Here is a 16,985-nt window from a genome sequence, read left to right as displayed (position 1 = left end):
CCCAGTCTGACTACGGAGGCTGAGCTCTGTAAACATTTTACCTGTACGTATGTGGTGATGGTACAGACCCTCCGGAGGACATATTCTGTTTACCATCGGAGAAATGAAACCCTTTCATTTCCATCTGGGAGGACTAAAGAGGAAAATGAGTGAAAGAGAGTATCATCTTTGCATTCACAAATCACTCACTACTTCATATAAACACTTAAGCCAAATCTTTGCCCTTCTACCCATCGTGCCCATTAAAAGAAGAAACATTTTTCAGGTGAAGAAAGTGAGGCTTGTAAGTGAAACAATCTGCTTGTATTAAACCAACAAGCCAGCAGCACAAGCAAATACAGAACCTGGAAGTTAACTGCTGTGCTCTCTCTCCCCTATAATAGACAAACTTATGATACGAATCCATCAAACCAGACATTACATTAATATACCTACTCAAATGCACAAGCTTCACAAGAGTGTGAATTATCTGGGCAGTATTCCAACTGTGTCTGGAGCTCACCACCCCTCAAGCACTCTGGGGAAACCTGTGTAAACATGTAATAAAACTGGAGACTCCAAACTGGATCAAGGCAGGATGTGGCTCCCTGGAAACAGAATGATGACCAACAGCAAAACCTGAAAAACTGCTGGCCTGCACTTTGGAAATGAGGGGAAAAGGGCTCCTTCATTTTAACACCAATCCTTGGCTTTGATATTTAAGGATCCCAAACAAGCCAGTCTCCCCTTTAACAAGCAAGATCAAGGAGTGAAACTTCAATGCAGGAAGGGTTAATGGATGCCAAGATGAGCACGCAGGAGTTAATCCTTACCTCCCTGCTGGTAGCAAGAACAGAAGGCTGGGATCCAGGAGGGAGGATTCTTCGGGGAGCTCCTACAGGCAGGTTTTGCCCCTGAGGAAGCTGGATGGACTGTGGTAGAATCAGGGGCTGCTGGCCAGAGCCGTAGCGGGGCAGAGGAAGCTGGGAGCCAGGCACAGGCATCGTTAGCTGCGTGATAAGGACACGTAGTTAACTTCACGGTGGTAAGAGTCTTGTGTTTGACACGCTGTCCTCCTAATACCCTGAAAGCACAGCACTGCTAAAAGGAAGCTCACAAACACTGCAGTCTGGCACAGAACAAATGCAAATCAATGTAACAGAGGGACTTTCACACTGAAATGCATGTTCTCGTAGTGTTGCCAACACCCTACCAGCTGGGCTTTTAACATGCCATTGATTTAGCATAACTGCACTCAGACACAAGGCTTTCCTCCTTGCCTAGAACCTTCACCCAGTTCTTCAGTCTTCCTCATGGCTGCTGCATGGGTGTATTTTCTCTTGATACGATGGCAGCATCAGACAGCTCAGTGTCAGGCGTTTTGTTTGCAGCTTTGGTACACAAATCAGAAAGTCTACTACACTTTCATGCCAAAACATTTTGAGGACCAGACCTCTAGAGAAAGTGATGGTGACCTCAGCTCTATGTTCTGCAGTGAGCTTCAAACTGATGACAGTAATCATGAAGAGTAATTTTTAAAAAGATGCAGCTCAGGACTCAAGAGCCTCCTGTTCCCTCTGATTCATCTGGCAGTTCTCACAACTGATGGATTTGGGAGGTTCTATGAGATCACTTTGTAATAAATAATGAAAAAGAAAATCTACAGCTGGCAAAAGAGACCACTTTACTAGCTTATGATGGATAAAACATTTTTTCAAATATTTAGTTTGCCAGTAGTCTCCGTATTTTCCTCAGCTAAGTTACTTTCAGGATTAACTTTGTCAGTCACAACATAAAAATCCCTCTTTAAACAAAAAATAAACCTTAACATGTTGCACAATATAAATTAAGATGAATTTAAGAACAGTATCAAACTTCTCCAGAGAATCAGAACACGTGTCCACAAATACAGCTGTGCTCACAGTTGGATTCCATGACTTTATCTGAACTATGCTTTACAAAAACATTTTCACACAACAAAACTCTTGTTAAGATGCTGTCAAACAGATCGGCAGAAGTTGTAAATAAGACCTGGATAACAAATGAATTGAGAAGATAGATGAGCTTATAATAAAAGGTCTTAGTTACCCTGGAAGCTGAGCTAAATCTGGAGACGATTGGGATTGGGCTCTCAGAAGTACTTTTAGGACAACTGTTGTAACACGGCCCCCTGTGCATGAAGCACTGCAAGGTTTGATCTGCATGAAACATCTGTACTGAGGGTGAGGACTTCCGAGTTACAACATGACATCTCAGTAGGGTCAGACAAGTAATTAGCAAGAACCTCATTAAATAAGGTGCTGCATGTTTGAAACAGTGGTTCACAGAACAGTCTCTCAGGGAAATCTTCTGCCTCTTTACAAAGAGCTTAGTTCACATAAACACATGACTCGGCACAAATACTAGTTTCAATCCAGTCTCAGAAACAAGTGGCTCGCAAGCCCTGCTCCTAACCTGCGTAAGCTGAGAGTCCATCATCTGGGAGGCTCCCATACCAGCCGCCTGGTTTATCTGGCCTTCATAAACCAGTGCCTGGCTTCCATTCATGGGCTGATAGGGGGACCCAGACTGGGTTTTCACCACCTCCAAGGGCTGCATGCCTGGGAAGGCGGAATACGGAGGCTTCAGAGCAGTGCCTCCTGTCAGGACCATGGTGCTGGGCTGAGACAGACTGGGGTGCATATACACCTGAGACCTGGAGAAGAGAAGTATGCTCAAATCATTACACAGAAAATCTTTGGAGACAATACACACCCCTCACCTGCCAAACTGTATCTGGCCTGCCATCAGCAAGCTGTTCTCAGACTCTACTAAACTGACAGCTTAGAAATAAGCTGTGATGGCACTTTCCATTTTAGTTACAGGGTTTTTTTACTTCCACTTTTAAGCCCTTACAACCATGTCCTTGCATTGCAGAAATATTCAACAGAATGATGTTGTGTCCTATCCAAAGTTCACGTTTCAATATCCTGCACAGTAAGATTTGGATTAGTAGTAAGGGAGGATTCGGGTTACCAGAAATCTGCAGTAGTTTAGCAAAGCAGAAAAGACTCAGAAATTAAATATTCAAACAGCTCCAGCAAAAAAACCTTTTTTAAAACCTCAGTGTCTAGGCTTTTGAGGCCTTGAAGGACTATTGTGATCATTCGCCCTCATCTCATGCAGGAAAGGGGATAGAGAGTATGATTCCCACAACCAGTCCAACTCTGAAGTGGATGTCTCAATCCTTCAATTCTAGTAAGCAGTTCCTGTAGCCAAGTACTGTTGCTGTTACACTTGCATTCAATTTTCTAATTTGAATCTTACTATTTTTTCTCCAACAAAGAACAGGCATTAGTTCTGTTTTTGTCAGTTTGTATCTAATAAAAAGTTATTTAATTTCACTATCCAGGTACTCAGCTCTGATCAAACTGTCTCTTTTGTCTTTGCTCCAGTAGTAAACCAGTACGTGCTAAGTTCTGGGTTTCTTACTAGCAAGTCTGCTTGCCAGCCCACAAACCTCCTCTTTCTGCATCTTTAGCAATATTTGCCTCCCCCTTTGAGAGGGTCGGCAGTACAATTGAATAGCTTTCCAAAGATGGTCTTTGACATTGTCCTGCAAAGAAACACGCTACTGAGAGCCTTATGTGCCCTGATATCCTTGTTCTCCACCCTAGCGGTGTTACTAGGGGAAGGAAACAGCACATCAACAAAGGGGGAAGAGAAGATGAGTGTGGAGTATCTGATCAATGTAGATAGACATCAGGAACATATAAGATCAAACCACAAGGAAATGAAAAACTGGAAGCAGTTACCTGAAGGGCTGTATGGAGCTGTACATCTCCTGGGACTGGGAAACAGGCAGACCACCCCTCAGCCCCAGCTGAGCTTGGGCCTGTAAGGATGTGTGGAGGGAAATGGGAATCTGTTGAGCAGCAGCAGCCTGCAGAAGAAATTAAGATGACTGACAAGTACAAGAGGAGCCAGGAACTCTCCCAGGCTGTTAAAAATCCATCAGTTCCCTCCATAAGTCAATCTGCCATGACAATTCCCTACACTGCACCTTTACCCAGCCCCTGCATCGTTCCACAGAACAGCATCACACTTGCAGGGGAAGATACTGCACAGGGACCCAAGAGGGAAGACTGATGCCTGCAAGAGGCATTTGATGGACACATGAGGGGTTCAAGGTGCTTCACACACAGAACAGGCACTGACAATCCCAGCCCTCGCTTGCTGCACTCTTACCTTGAAGGGGCTCTCCCCAACCCTATCAACACCCTATTTCCTAAGGCTAGTGAAATTGTTCATTAGTACTGACTAGCTGTGGAATTTACTGAAAGTCACTTTATGTCACACAGATGCCTCAGCATCTGCTTCAGTTAAACCCAGTCCAAAGACACTGGTACAAATGGGTAAAAACCCCTCAATTCCCTTCCTTCAGTTTCACTAACCTCTGACACTCACTGGGAAGCAGCATTCAAGGAACTAAAGGGAGCCACATTTAAGCTCCTTTGGGCTATCAGAGAGATGAATGACTCCTCGTTTCTTAAATGCCACCCTGAAGACTCCCTGAGAAAGCACTAGCTAGTTGTATTTCTCCCTTACCTGTTGGTAGCTTTGCTGCTGAGGTATTGTCTGAGGGACCAGGCGGGGCTGACTTGCAAACACATGGCCATCCAGATACAGGGGTGGAATATGGTTACCTAAACGTCAGAGAAGGCAGGCTGTAAATTCAAGGTACAGGGGAGATACAGGCACAGTACAGTGCAGAGACCTACAGGTCAAGACTACTCTCTACCTCTCAGCAACCAGCTCAGCAAGTCAACACAAATGTAGTACCCATTCAGACGATCCTGTAAAGCTCTTAAGTCCACACATCCAAGTCAGCAGCCACTTACAGTAGCAGGCTTGCTGAGAATTAATCGTACCTTTCTGTAAGAGGCTAAATATAAACCCAGGGTTCCCACCTCCACAGAAAAGTCAGAGACACTAACAGTCCAGGAATTGGTGAACTGCACTCCAAACTGTTCCTAAATACCAGAAACCTGCCCTGCAATCATCTCATCTTTGCAGCCAGGCAGGAGGGACAGAAAGAACAAACGCAGTGTTTGAGACCTTCATACATGAGATCTAAAAGCCGTATTCACCCCAGGGGTGGCACCAGTTAGAAAGTGCTGTGCCACTCCTGTGGTTCTGTGCAGTTACACACAAAATTAGGGTGGGTGGGGAAGGAAATCACCTGACTTGGAACAATCTGTTTTCCAAGTGGAAGCTAGTAACTACAGTGGTCCACTCACTATCCCTTCTGTCCAATATATTCCACTCCATTGCTGAATTGAGGAATGAGAAGGAAAGTGCATGCATCAGAGGTCCTTTGGGACCCAGGAGTCAGAGAATCCGAGTACACTTCCTTCTTCCAGATGCTCTCCTTAATTATACACAGTCTAACATGACTAAGCTTAAGATTTTCCTCTTAACTCAAGGACAGCAACACCTTCCCACCTCCCAGAGTTCTGCAAACTGTAAGCAAGTAGTTATTATGTACAAAGAGCAGAAGGTGCTCAGAACCTGTGACTTAAAATAGCAAAACGAGCAGAGGAATGGTTGATATTGGGACTGTTGGAGTCTCTCAGCCATAGGTTTCCTCCCTTCTATTCTATTGAGCACACAGCGAAGGCTAAGCAGGAGCTATTAAGACATTACAGAGAGTTGTCACTACACAGAAAAAGTCGTCCTTGTGCTAAGTTTATACCAGTCACACTCAAGTAACATTTTTCAAAGGGGGGAAATGGTCCCTCTTTCTGTCTTGACTGAATTATTGTTAAGAATCTGTTAAATAGCAGTCAGCCAGTTACTTTACATGGAAGCTCTTCCCACCAAGCTCTCATCTACCAGAATCACAGGACGACTGTTAGATACCAACCAGACAATGTAAATACTGCTGCTGCAGTTTGCGGGTACCTGGAATAGATGCAGAAGGTGCTACGGATGCCACAGGCATAGGAGGCATAGAAACTCCACCAAAAGAGCTGTAGCTGACACCATTGGAAGCTCCAACACTGGAAGGAGGCTGGATGCCTGAACCTGCGCCTCCTGGGGAGTTCTGTTCTGGTAAACTAGGAGAGTTTTCCCAAGCTTTACGAGCAGACTCCATCTATAGAAATGAAGAACAATAACTACAGACAGTTCAAATGGGGAGGACAATACTGAAGCCTAGTGTTGCTCATCTATGACTTATTAGTTCAAATTCAATCTAGTCTAGCCAGCTTTTCACTACGACAGGTCTCAGGTCAAGGGATTTCACACCGGTTTCCAACGGGCAAGCATCCTTCACAAACACTCAATCCCCCTTCGTATTTGCTGAGCTTTTTGGGTTTGGGGTGGTGGGTTTTGTTGTGGTTTATTTTGGTTTTTTTTTATTGTTGTTTGTATGGTTGGGGTTTTTTTCTTCTTTAAACCATCAGGCACTCAGGATCCCTGACCAGGTATCTCACCCAGCTACTAGTAGGAAAGCTCTGTTGCACTTGTTCTACAACCGGTGAGGACCTTCAGCATCCAGGACTGTTGAAACACATGCCCTTCCACCCATGCTGAATAGCATATATGCACAACTTTTAAAGATTTAGCAGTATCTAACAAAATGCTCTGGGAAAGAACTGTCCATCCTCACTACTCTGGCCATGGAGACATGGTATCCACACCTAGGACAAACACACATGCCAGCTTGCTTACCTTAAGAGTAAGGTCTGCAGTGGGGAAGGACATGGGGTTCAGGCCAATGCACCGCTGGAGGTGATGATCTCTTCGCAGAATGGGAATGGACTGCGTTAACCCTGCCTGAGGGGAGATTTGTAAATGGTGAATACTTTAGAAACTCTTGTGAGAATGCCAGGAGCTACCAAGGCTGACAGAGCCTCAGCTGGCAGCTCTAGTAACTACATCTCAAAGGGTTCAATCAGTGGTACTGGGAGAGTTAAGTACCACATTCAACCATGATCCATTCTGCTGTTGGAATAAATGAAACTTCGGATATGTGCAATGACACCCTCTATGCCAAGTTACACCAGCTTCCACTTAACCATCAATTTGATCCAGCAACTTCAATTTGCAGTAGAGTTCCCCCTCCTGTCCGATATCTGGAATCTACCTAAATTTCAGACAAAACCTGTTTCTGAAAGAGCACTTCTGAGAAGAAACACCCTTTAAGGCAAACCTCCAAAATCAAGGAACCTACAAACTTGAAGACATTTCAAAAGGTCTGTAAGTTTCTCGCATTGTTGTCCGCAGCTGAGCTACAAGCTGGGCTTTCAGTGTGCTCACTCTTTCACGTGTAATAATGAAATACCCAGGTGGCTGGAGTAAGCTGGGAAGCCTCCAAAAGGGCCTAACAAGTCACAGTTCTCCGCCTCGCTCTGGCAGACGAGACCTTTTGAAGAAGCTGGCAGTCTGGGCCTAAAAATGTCACTATCTGTATCATGTCCATTATCAGCACTCTTGTGTCTCGGGGGAGGAGACTGGTGATCTCAGAGATCTGCAATACCTCTTGCTTTATACAGGCACAACAATAATGGAGTTGCTAGTGATGCTCATTTTATCAAGGTACCTTGAGGGCACAGATTTCCATTATGGATTTTAGTTACGTGTGCTGCCTAAGCATTAAGTGTAAAGTCAACTGCAAAGAAATATGCTTGCTCTCCTTGGAGGCATCTGAGGTTTAACTAAGGAGTATCTCCAATGAATCAATGCCAAAAGAAAAAAGAAATACTTACATTACTGGCCAAGGCATCCTGCAATTTGGTGACAGGGTTAGCTGCAGTGCCAGAGGCAGAACCAGGTGGCAAGCTGAAATCAGAGTCCTGAAAAGGCAAAACACACAAAATTCAAATCCAGGTCCAAGGGCCACTTGTCTGCTTCTCATGGTTAATGATTTTAGCCTGAATCATGACCCTAGAAGCTATTGACTGTCCTCCAGTAAGCCTTGCTGGAAGAGAACAAAAAGACACTTCTCAGCACTCAGCAGCAGGCAACCCCCAGAGGCACTCAGAGGCTTAGATGACCATAATTTTGTCCCTCACTTCTTACCACCCCAGCCGGTCCTTGGGACAATATTTCCAAGAGGATAATTATGTGTTCGCTAAGACATCTGGAGTACCTGGTTTGTGTCAGTAATGAAATCTAAGGCAAATCTACAGCTGGAAGCTTCCTCTAAATAATCCTTCTGCCTCAAACCACCTTTCATATCTCAACAAGCTCAAATCACCAAGAAGATAAAATTAAATTCAATCCTCACTTTAGGATTTACTCCAAATTCAATGGGTGGCACAGGAAGTACAGAATCCACGTGAATTTCCACCCCATTAACAGGGGGAATATTCCCTTCCAGCCGTTCCGTTCCCTCCGAACCCTTTCTGTTTTTCAGGGAGCGCTCGTTGCCGATTGGTCCAGGCTTGTGTTCCTTGTTCTGTCCTGAGCCTTGATCTGAATCCTTAACAGGAAAGCAGAGAGGCTGAGACACAAAGACTGAATAACCCAATCTCAAGCCTTAAAAATGCTATCAAGAACAACACAACCACTTCACAAGGTCTCTCACTATGTGCTCTGGCTTGGCTGCAAATCCAGATTACCTTTTTATCAGATTGCTTCTGCACTTGCTCCTTCTGGCAGTCAGGCTTTGGGTCCACCAGGCCAGCCCCATTCATCTCCTCTGGTTTGAGGGTGCCATATGGAGAACTGCGCTGAGAGGAGGTAGCGGAGGATTCCCGAGACTCCGCGCTCAAGTCAATGCCACTATCCCCCTGGCTGCCTTTAAAACCCTGCTATGCAAAGCACGAAATGTGTTAAAGCCCCGGACACTGACCCAGCTCCACAAAGGAGGGGGGGAAGAAAAAAAATAAAAAATCCCAGAAAACAGCAAGACCATGTCCCCTTTTCAAATCACATTCTTGGTTAACTGCAAAGGAGTTAGGCTTGACCTGCAGCATCCCTTGGCTGCTAATTCAGCTCTACACAACCCTGAGACAGGTTAACCAATGCACCAACTGGACCATGGCTTTAGAATAAGGAAAAAGTGTCCCACATAGCAACCAGGCTGGGATTGCCAAACTCATTTCACTTGTGACCAGAACCAGTTTTGAACTCTGGTCTCCAGAGGTGAAGCAGTCAGGAACCTCCTCCACCCTCCCTGCATTAAGGCTACAGCTACACACTGCTCACTGGCCTGAGGCACACAAACATGACCTACAGGATTCCACTGTCCTCGACCACACTCTGCATCCAGTTAGGAGCATAACCCTGGAATAGCTCTACCAGACAGTTACTCCAGATTTATACCCACGTGTATCACCAAGCGGCGCTTGGCCCTCTAGGTCAAGATTTGAGCAGCATCAAGCTCAAATAAGAACTGCAAAGAGACAGTTTAAAATTGCCCAAGCAGAGCTAAGAGTCGCTAAGCACAGATGGAGCAATGAGAAGCATAAGCCACCTACGTTAATATCTTAGACACAATACCTGAATGGCACATTAGGTGCCACTTACCTCAGTGGTGCTAGATTCGGTACCATTAAAGGTATTTACGGGCTTGCTCCAGGAATCACTGCCAGGAGACTGAACAGAAAGAGCTGGAAGAGAATGGAGGGCAGGGTTCAGCTGCTTGAAACACAACTGTGAGAACACCTCGTACACTGTGCATGTCACGCTATTAACTTTCCACTTCTAGACATGAGATAGGATATTTCACCACCTCAGAAAGCTAGAGCTGCCCACTCAGCTGAGACGCGACAGAGCTCAGAGAAGACAGTGTATGGAGAGCGAGGGTAGAGAATAGGGAATAGATTTCTTGGGGAACGCAAAAACAACAGGAGAGATAGAAACAAGGGAGGCACTAGCTATTTGGGGCCAGAGGATGAGAAAACAGAGGAAGGCAAAGAAAATGGCTGAAGTAGATCCAGCCCAACAGGCTAGAAAATGGCATGTAGGATCTTGATGTTACAAGACCACCTAAGAAACAGATTAGGAGACTGACATGGTCAACAAGAGGAGGAGGATGGCTGAACAGTACAGCTTTGAGTAAATGCTACTCCAAATATCTGCTAGGTCCCCTCCCACTTCCAGCACCAAACAAGAGAAGACTGTCTGCTCCTAAGTGTGGACACCCTGTCCTTTCTGCACACACCAGAGGATTTCTCAGCTGTGTGAAACACTCCGGAACAGACCGACCCAAACCTACCTGGGCTGTTGCTCTCCCAGATCTCTGTGCCCAGGCTGTTTCCAGAAACCGTTACATCACTTTGCTCCAAGCACAAGCTGTTCTGCTTCTTAGCAAATCGAGGAGGAATGCGAGACTGAAGGACGCGGGCCTTAGCTGGTGCCTGAAAGAGAAAAAAGCACAGGCCATAAGACTTGTCACTGCACTGGGCTAACACAGTCTGCTTCTGGCAAGTTCAAACCCTGGGTTTCTAAATGTTGCAATGTGAAAAGCCCCCAACTCATGTAACAGAACCATACAAAGTAGTTCTGACTCCATTCCCACTCTATTTTTGTTTTTGATGGACCCTGTAGCTACTGAGAGGTTCCCCCAGTCTAACAAGGCAGTAAAAATAGCTGCCTTCAGCAGCATGAGATTTTTTTTCTTTTGGGGATTTGGGGGGATCCAAAGCAAAGCAGAACTAACACTACAACAGACTTGCTCTGCTTAAGTCCTCTCTTTTACTCCAGCTAAAGCAAGATCAATTAATAATCTCACAGTATAGAGATGGCTCTTTCACAGAGCCAAGATCTGAAGAGAAAAAGCAGCACATCTCCGCAACTGCAAGACCTTTCGCACTGCACATTCACACGTTGTCTTCAGCTTAATTTTAAAGACGTCAAGCAACCAGGCTTTTATAACTTTGCTTGTGAGACTCTCTGAACCTACCACAAGCCCTCCTTGTCAGGAAGCATTTCCCAATGATGCTTTTCATTTGCATTTAGTCTTCCAGATTTCACTAAGTCTCCCTTCATGTCAAAATATTCTCTTATCCCCCTAGAATCTGCAGTCTTCCAGTACATGTAGCAAATGCCCCCCTCCTAAACATTACTTAACTAAGCTATCCACACTGCAGTCTTAAACCTTTTCTTGTAAATCAACTCCTTTATCCTATTATGAACATGAAACGGTCAGAGCTTCTCCCAGTCCGTTTGCTTCTTTCTGCTCAAGTGTCCAGACACAAACATGACACCTCCCTCTAGCAGTAACACATTGCTGATACAGCAGGAGTGCAGAGGTCCTCCACTGCTCACTGCTGCCCAACATCCCACCAACTACAGCCAAGTTGCTTTGATGAGGATCACTTTAGAAAACCCTCCTTAGTTCAAAATTAACAATTCTGCTAGAAAACAAGAACAGTCAGAAATCTCATCATCCTTTTCAGATGGCCCCTATCCATCAGAGCCAAAATATGTTTCCGGGGCTTAATACAGGATCTGTACTACTTTGGCCAACTGCATGTTTTTCTGCTCATCCAAACACTTTTTGGGGCCCTATTCCTCTGACTGCAGTCCAAACAATGTATCAGGTTAAGCTTTTTCTGCTTCCCATTCCTCACTTGAGCAGCCTGTTCCTTCTTCCTTCGCTCCTCTTCCAACAAACGACGCTGCTTTTTAGTGAGAACCTCAATGAAGCCTTCACCTGCCATAGAACCGACTTCATTCTCTTCCGCTGTGTTCGACACACGATTATCAATGATGGTACCTGAAAAAAGCAAATACGGGGAAAAAAATAGTGCATGTGTGTATGTATATAAAGCTTTGTAATTGTAATAATTTAAAGAGTGCATTCCAAATAGGATCCATGCTACAGGCACACAAGTCCAGCCAGCAGCACTGCAGCTAAGCTTTGAGAACTAAGCCACGGCAGTCTGTTGACATCTACCAGTCACTTTATCCTACAGGACTTTGCTCTCCTCTGCCTCAAGATGAGAGCTTGGGAACGTGACCCGTGTGGTAGCTCGGGTAACGTTAGGTGTAGTATCAGCTGAAACAAACCTCACCACCTTTCCAAGTATTAGAAAGAACAAAGCAGGCACAGGTACTTTTGAAAACCCACCCATCACCTCTGGATGTAAAACAGTTTTACGAACAGCAAAAATCCTGAGTCATGGCCTAATGCCATGAGTTTCCAAGATACTAATTTCTTGCCTCTTTGCCATGAGCTCAGGCTCAAATTCCCTACTCTGGATGCTCTTTCAACTTCCTTCACACTACGTAAGGTATTCTGGGCTTGAAATCTAACATCTTAGATAGAGATATGGAACTATTCTCCCTGAAACCAGAATTTCTAATTTGAGAGAGTGTCAGATCTAGCTGAAAGTTTAGGCTTAAAATTTCAAACCATCTTTGTCTTCCATGTTTTCCCTTTTTAGATACACTAAAATTTTCTTGTTTGTGTAAATAAATGGATAAAATCTAACCTGATGTTTAAAATTAACTGGATTGGATCACTCTGGCTTGAAGTCAGCCACAATGTGTTATCCTATTAAAGAAATAAATGAATTAAGACACTCACTTCCATAACTCAATTCAAACTGTGACAAGGCCTCTCCCTTCTCACTTGTCCTTTGCACAGTGGATTTGGGCTCCTTCTCTGGCTTTTTACCTGGCCCTTCAGCACTCTCTGAGTTCGCATGGGAGGCCCTATCCAAGCTGTAAATGGAGTGGCTGCTCCCACCACTGGTGTTGCCAAGGCCCCCTCCTTCTTCTGGAGACCTACAGGAAAGAAAGGAAAGGAATTAGATTTATCACTAGAAGATGTGTAGAAGTAGCAAGAAGAAAACTTATGGGCTTGTGGGAATACAATGTAAGATTCGCAGGGATGGATTGTAAACACGCTCAAGTGACTTGCAGCTGGGGTGCTGAAAAACACAGATATCGCACTAATTGTTGCTTAGCTCTGTGTGCTTGATGGGTAGAATGTCCACATTTAGACAACACAGGCCTGTGAGAGACTCAGAGGCACTTTATCAAACATCCTTGAGATTCCTGCCCTGCTGTGGGAAAGATCAAAGCACAGTGGAAAAGTACGCCTACGAAAATCCCTGATATACACAGGCAAAAGCAACAGTTTTGAGATCTTTTCTTTCTCCTCCTCTTTCTGGCTGGCAAGGACCAAGCTCTGCGATGCCTGTGCCTGCGCCTGGGTGTTGCTGCAGAGATCCCCTGGGTTGAGAGGTAACAAGAATCAATTCGGTCTTTGCACTTCATCGTGACTTTGTGGTTGTTCCTGTGTCCTGCCTCTGTCAGCTCACACAGGACTGTATTTTCTTTACCAGTTTTCTAATCTCACCTCATCCTTCCCCAGCCTTTGCTCACTGAAGCAGACATTAAATTGTGAGCACACAGCCCATTACAAGGATGTTGCTGGGGAAGTAGGATGGAAACAGAGCAATACTTGTACTCATGAGTCAACCAACACGCTGCCCCCGCAACAAAGCTCATACCCTAATTTGTCCCTACGAGGAGGGCTCTGTGCTTCTGTGCAGTGTCTCCTCCCCTCCTAGGACACTGCTCTAACAGCTCCCCTCCTTCCTCTTTGCAGTTAACACACATTCCTTGGCCAGCATCAGGTGAGGGGAAGGGAGATGGGGAGAGGCACTGTGGAGAGGTTGATGACATTGAGGAAAAGAAATAAATGTAATTTTCCCATTTTATTTCTCCCAGAATTTTTCCCATCTGACCACCATCCACACATCATTCCCAAGCATTCAACTCACAAAAGAGGCATGGTTAAAGGAGAAAAACAAAAGCTTCCTCCCTTCCCTTACTTTCCCTTTCTACCTGCATGCATCTTTCCAGACATCAGCTCTCCTCTCCCTTATTTCCATATAAACTACTATTAGTTACTACATCCAGAAGTTGGGGGAGATGGGTCACAAGAGGAAGAAAACAAGAAGCAGCTGTCTCTTTATCAGTGCTTTAAACCCAATACTATGCAGGTGCACAAGACTTTCTTTCTCCTGCTCCTGTTAAAGGAAAAGGGTAACAGGGGAACTGTCAAACTGGCCCATGACCAAGGCCCACCTCACCCAGCAGCCTGTCAATCACCAGATTTTTCACAAGACACTTGAAAAGAAATACTTAATCCCTAGCATCAGAGTTGTCTGAAAATACTCTCAGGAGGAACTCCGCCCACCAGGCTAGGAACACACAGCGCTGTTTGCCATTCATCACCGGTCTCCACTAAGGTCTAAGAAAATATTTGTTCACACAAAGCTAGGACTGGCAATGTCACACACTGCGCTCACGCCACAACCATACTACCGGGAATCCAGGTGCTCAACCTGCACAGCTCACAGCAGCTTATCCCAGGAAAACCCAACCCTCACTTCTGTGCACTCCACTACACTCCACACTCACGACCCATGACAGGACAGGAAGAACACAATAGGTTTGGAGTTAAGGACCAGGATTTTCATTATCATCTTTCATGTCTCTAGTGAGAGGCAGTCCAGAGAGTGGAGAGCTGTCTTGGCCCAAAACTAAAGTAAGGCAGAGCAGCGCATGTCATGCCTGCAAGTGTCTCAGCAACTTCCATAAACCTGGATTCCCAGCATGGAAGCAAAGGCATCAATAAGTTGTAAACCAGACAATGATGAAACCATTGGATGTCACAATGTGGGATAAACGGTGCTGGAAGTCACCTGCACTAGATGAAAAGACACAAAGCAAACAGCTCCTCACCCCCAGTCCAGCCCTCCTCCACTCCTCCAATATCCACATATGACAGATACCCGCACATCAATACGACTTTACCTTTTGCTTTTTATCAGTGTCCCGTTCTGCTGGCTCTCATATCTGGAAGCTGCTCCTACACCAGTCCTGACAGACTGCTCCGCAAACCCTGCTGGCTCAGCCTTGCGGCTCTGCCTGTCGACAAGGGGCCTTTGGCTTGAGAAGCTCCTCTTCGCTAGCTCCCTCTTCTCTCCCAAGCTCCCACTGCCAAGACCACCTTCCAGCTGGCCTTCGCTCTCTGAAACTCCATCTCTCCTCTCCCGCCGCTCACTGAAGTCACTGCTTTCAGATGCTGTCTCCCACTCCTCGTTGGCATGGTCCGATGAGTTCTGGTAGGACAGCTCAGGAGACCGTCTGCCCGAGATGCTGCTCTTCTCTGCGGTGGTCAGCTTGGGTCTTCCAGGCCACTGGCTGGGCAGCAGGTTGGGGCCTCCCTCTTCGGGGTTCCACTGGCCAACCGATTCCCTCTCTTGCCTGAGGCGCCTGAATCGTGGGGGCTTGTCTTGGCGGGGGGGACGCCGCCTCCTGAATGGCCTGTTCTCTATATTCTCCTGATCTGCTGAGTAATCCTCCTGGAAAAAGTGCCTTTTGTCATCCAGATGACTCTCGTCAAAAACTCGGCTGGAGAAGGAATCCACGTGTTTGTAAGAATCCTGAATGTAGTCCCTGTCAGACTGCTGCCTGCTTCCAAAAGTGTCTGATGGAGAGGTGTGGCTGTACTCCTGCCACCCTGCTCCCCCATTCCTGCCTTGCCACTGAGTGGGCTCTTTACCCATGAAACCCCTTCGCCCATAGCCAGAGTTGCTCAGTCTTGGCGGCAGTGATCTCCCAAAAGCTCTCGGAGCCCTCATCTTAGGATCCAGACTACTGTGATCATCCGAATAGATTTTGTTGGACCTCCAAGACTCTTTGAAGTCTCCCTTTTTCAAATCACTGTCCTCCCTGTCCAGCACAGAGCCTTCATTGCTGTTTTCCGAGCCCCTCTGCCGGCGACGCTTGGGGAGCTCCTCATATTCTGACCCTTCACTGTGTGTCTCGCTGGCAATCCGGCGCCTTGGCTTGCCTCTGGGGAAGTCCTCTGGCTGGTTGAACTCCCGAAGCCCTCGCCCTCGGCTGCTCCGCTGGTTGTTATAGACTCCCCGGCTGCCCACAACAGTGCCTCGGCCTCTGAAAGTGAACTCTCTGAAGCCTCTCCCTCGCCCACGCCCTTGACCTCTCCCACCAAAGGCTTGCTCCTCATCAATGAAGATCCAGTTGTTTCTTTTTGTGGGAGGGAGATCACCAGACTCTCTGGATAGTTTGTTCTCCCAGGTTCTTTCTGGCTTCTCTTCTTCCTCTTCCTCTTCTTCTTCCTCTTGGGATTTCTCAGCCTCTCGGGCAAGGCTGGCTTGGGAAGAACCTTTGTCATCCAGCAGGTAACGCGTGGAGTTCAGTAAGGCTGCAGAATCATCTGACTCACTTTCTACTTTCTGAACAGCCGCCTTCTCCTTCAGCGGGCGCAAAGTGTCCTCTCCCTCCAGTTTAACCTTCTCCATCTCCTTCTCCTTCTCTTCCACCTTGAGGGCTTTCAGGACTGGTTTTTTAATCGGGCCTGATCGTCGCGTCCTCCCCATTTGCTCCTGGTGCTGACCACTGGTGTTCCGGCTCTCAGGAGCCCACTCTGTTGTCTCTTCAGCGGGCTGTTTGCTATTAGCTCCATCTTTCTTCCATGGGTCAGCGCTGAATGACTGCTCATCCCTGGGCACTTCTTCAGCAACTTCCGCTGCAGTCTCTGCAGGTTTCTGATGGTGGCTGATATCCCAGCCGTTGTATTCAGGCTTCTTCTCTGCTTGGATAAAATCAGGCTCTAGGGGCGAACACCTCAAGTTTGCGTGGCGGTTGCCAGCAGGACAGGTTTCCTGCACGGTCTCCTGATGCTGGAACAAGAGATCTTGGCCTATCCTCTGAGAAGACAGGCAGCTGTCAAAGTCTGCTTGAGCCTTCTTGTCAAAAGCATTCAAGTACTCCTCCCCTCTCTCCTCAAAGAGATCTCGCTGGGTGCTCAGACTCTCCGGCCTTCCAGGAGAAGCAGAGTAGCTGTCATTCCTGAGAAGCAAACAAACAACGAACAAAAGGAAGTCAGTTAAGGCAGAGCACAGCACATCTCCAAGGGCCCAGGCTGGGCACAAGAGGCAGAAACAAATAAATAAATTGGGGTTTGTTTTAAATCATGAGCCCATAGATACCTGAATGCTGGGCAGATCTGCTGTGGCCCCAGGCTC

The 16,985-nt window shown here is 46.4% G+C and overlaps 1 protein-coding gene and 1 non-coding gene across 14 annotated transcripts in view; both read right to left on the bottom strand.

Moving 5' to 3' along the window:
* The window catches only part of PRRC2B (proline rich coiled-coil 2B), a 51,950-nt gene that overhangs the window by 5,947 nt on the left and 29,018 nt on the right, over positions 1–16,985 (bottom strand). For 6 of the 13 annotated variants that reach the window (XM_074846429.1, XM_074846435.1, XM_074846431.1 and 3 more), the window contains exons 16-30: positions 14,746–16,809; positions 12,503–12,702; positions 11,544–11,689; positions 10,187–10,328; positions 9,496–9,578; positions 8,586–8,777; positions 8,252–8,446; positions 7,731–7,817; positions 6,694–6,798; positions 5,923–6,115; positions 4,567–4,664; positions 3,774–3,901; positions 2,434–2,674; positions 813–989; positions 42–133 (exon numbers count right to left, since the gene is read on the bottom strand). In XM_074846429.1, the coding sequence (XP_074702530.1) occupies positions 42–133; positions 813–989; positions 2,434–2,674; positions 3,774–3,901; positions 4,567–4,664; positions 5,923–6,115; positions 6,694–6,798; positions 7,731–7,817; positions 8,252–8,446; positions 8,586–8,777; positions 9,496–9,578; positions 10,187–10,328; positions 11,544–11,689; positions 12,503–12,702; positions 14,746–16,809 (4,143 nt within the window). Of the gene's footprint in view, positions 1–41; positions 134–435; positions 528–812; positions 990–2,433; positions 2,675–3,773; positions 3,902–4,566; positions 4,665–5,922; positions 6,116–6,693; positions 6,799–7,730; positions 7,818–8,251; positions 8,447–8,585; positions 8,778–9,495; positions 9,579–10,186; positions 10,329–11,543; positions 11,690–12,502; positions 12,703–14,745; positions 16,810–16,985 lie in introns of all 13 variants that reach the window. The other 7 variants (XR_012625866.1, XR_012625867.1, XM_074846434.1 and 4 more) reach the window with 5 other exon arrangements.
* LOC141932747 (small nucleolar RNA SNORD62) lies at positions 5,587–5,669 on the bottom strand. Its single transcript, XR_012625910.1, has one exon. It is a non-coding gene; the product is annotated as a small nucleolar RNA SNORD62 (small nucleolar RNA).

This window comes from Strix aluco, chromosome 20, assembly GCF_031877795.1.
Source record: "Strix aluco isolate bStrAlu1 chromosome 20, bStrAlu1.hap1, whole genome shotgun sequence".
Lineage (NCBI taxonomy): Eukaryota > Metazoa > Chordata > Aves > Strigiformes > Strigidae > Strix > Strix aluco.
This window is presented reverse-complemented; position numbering and strand designations above follow the sequence as displayed.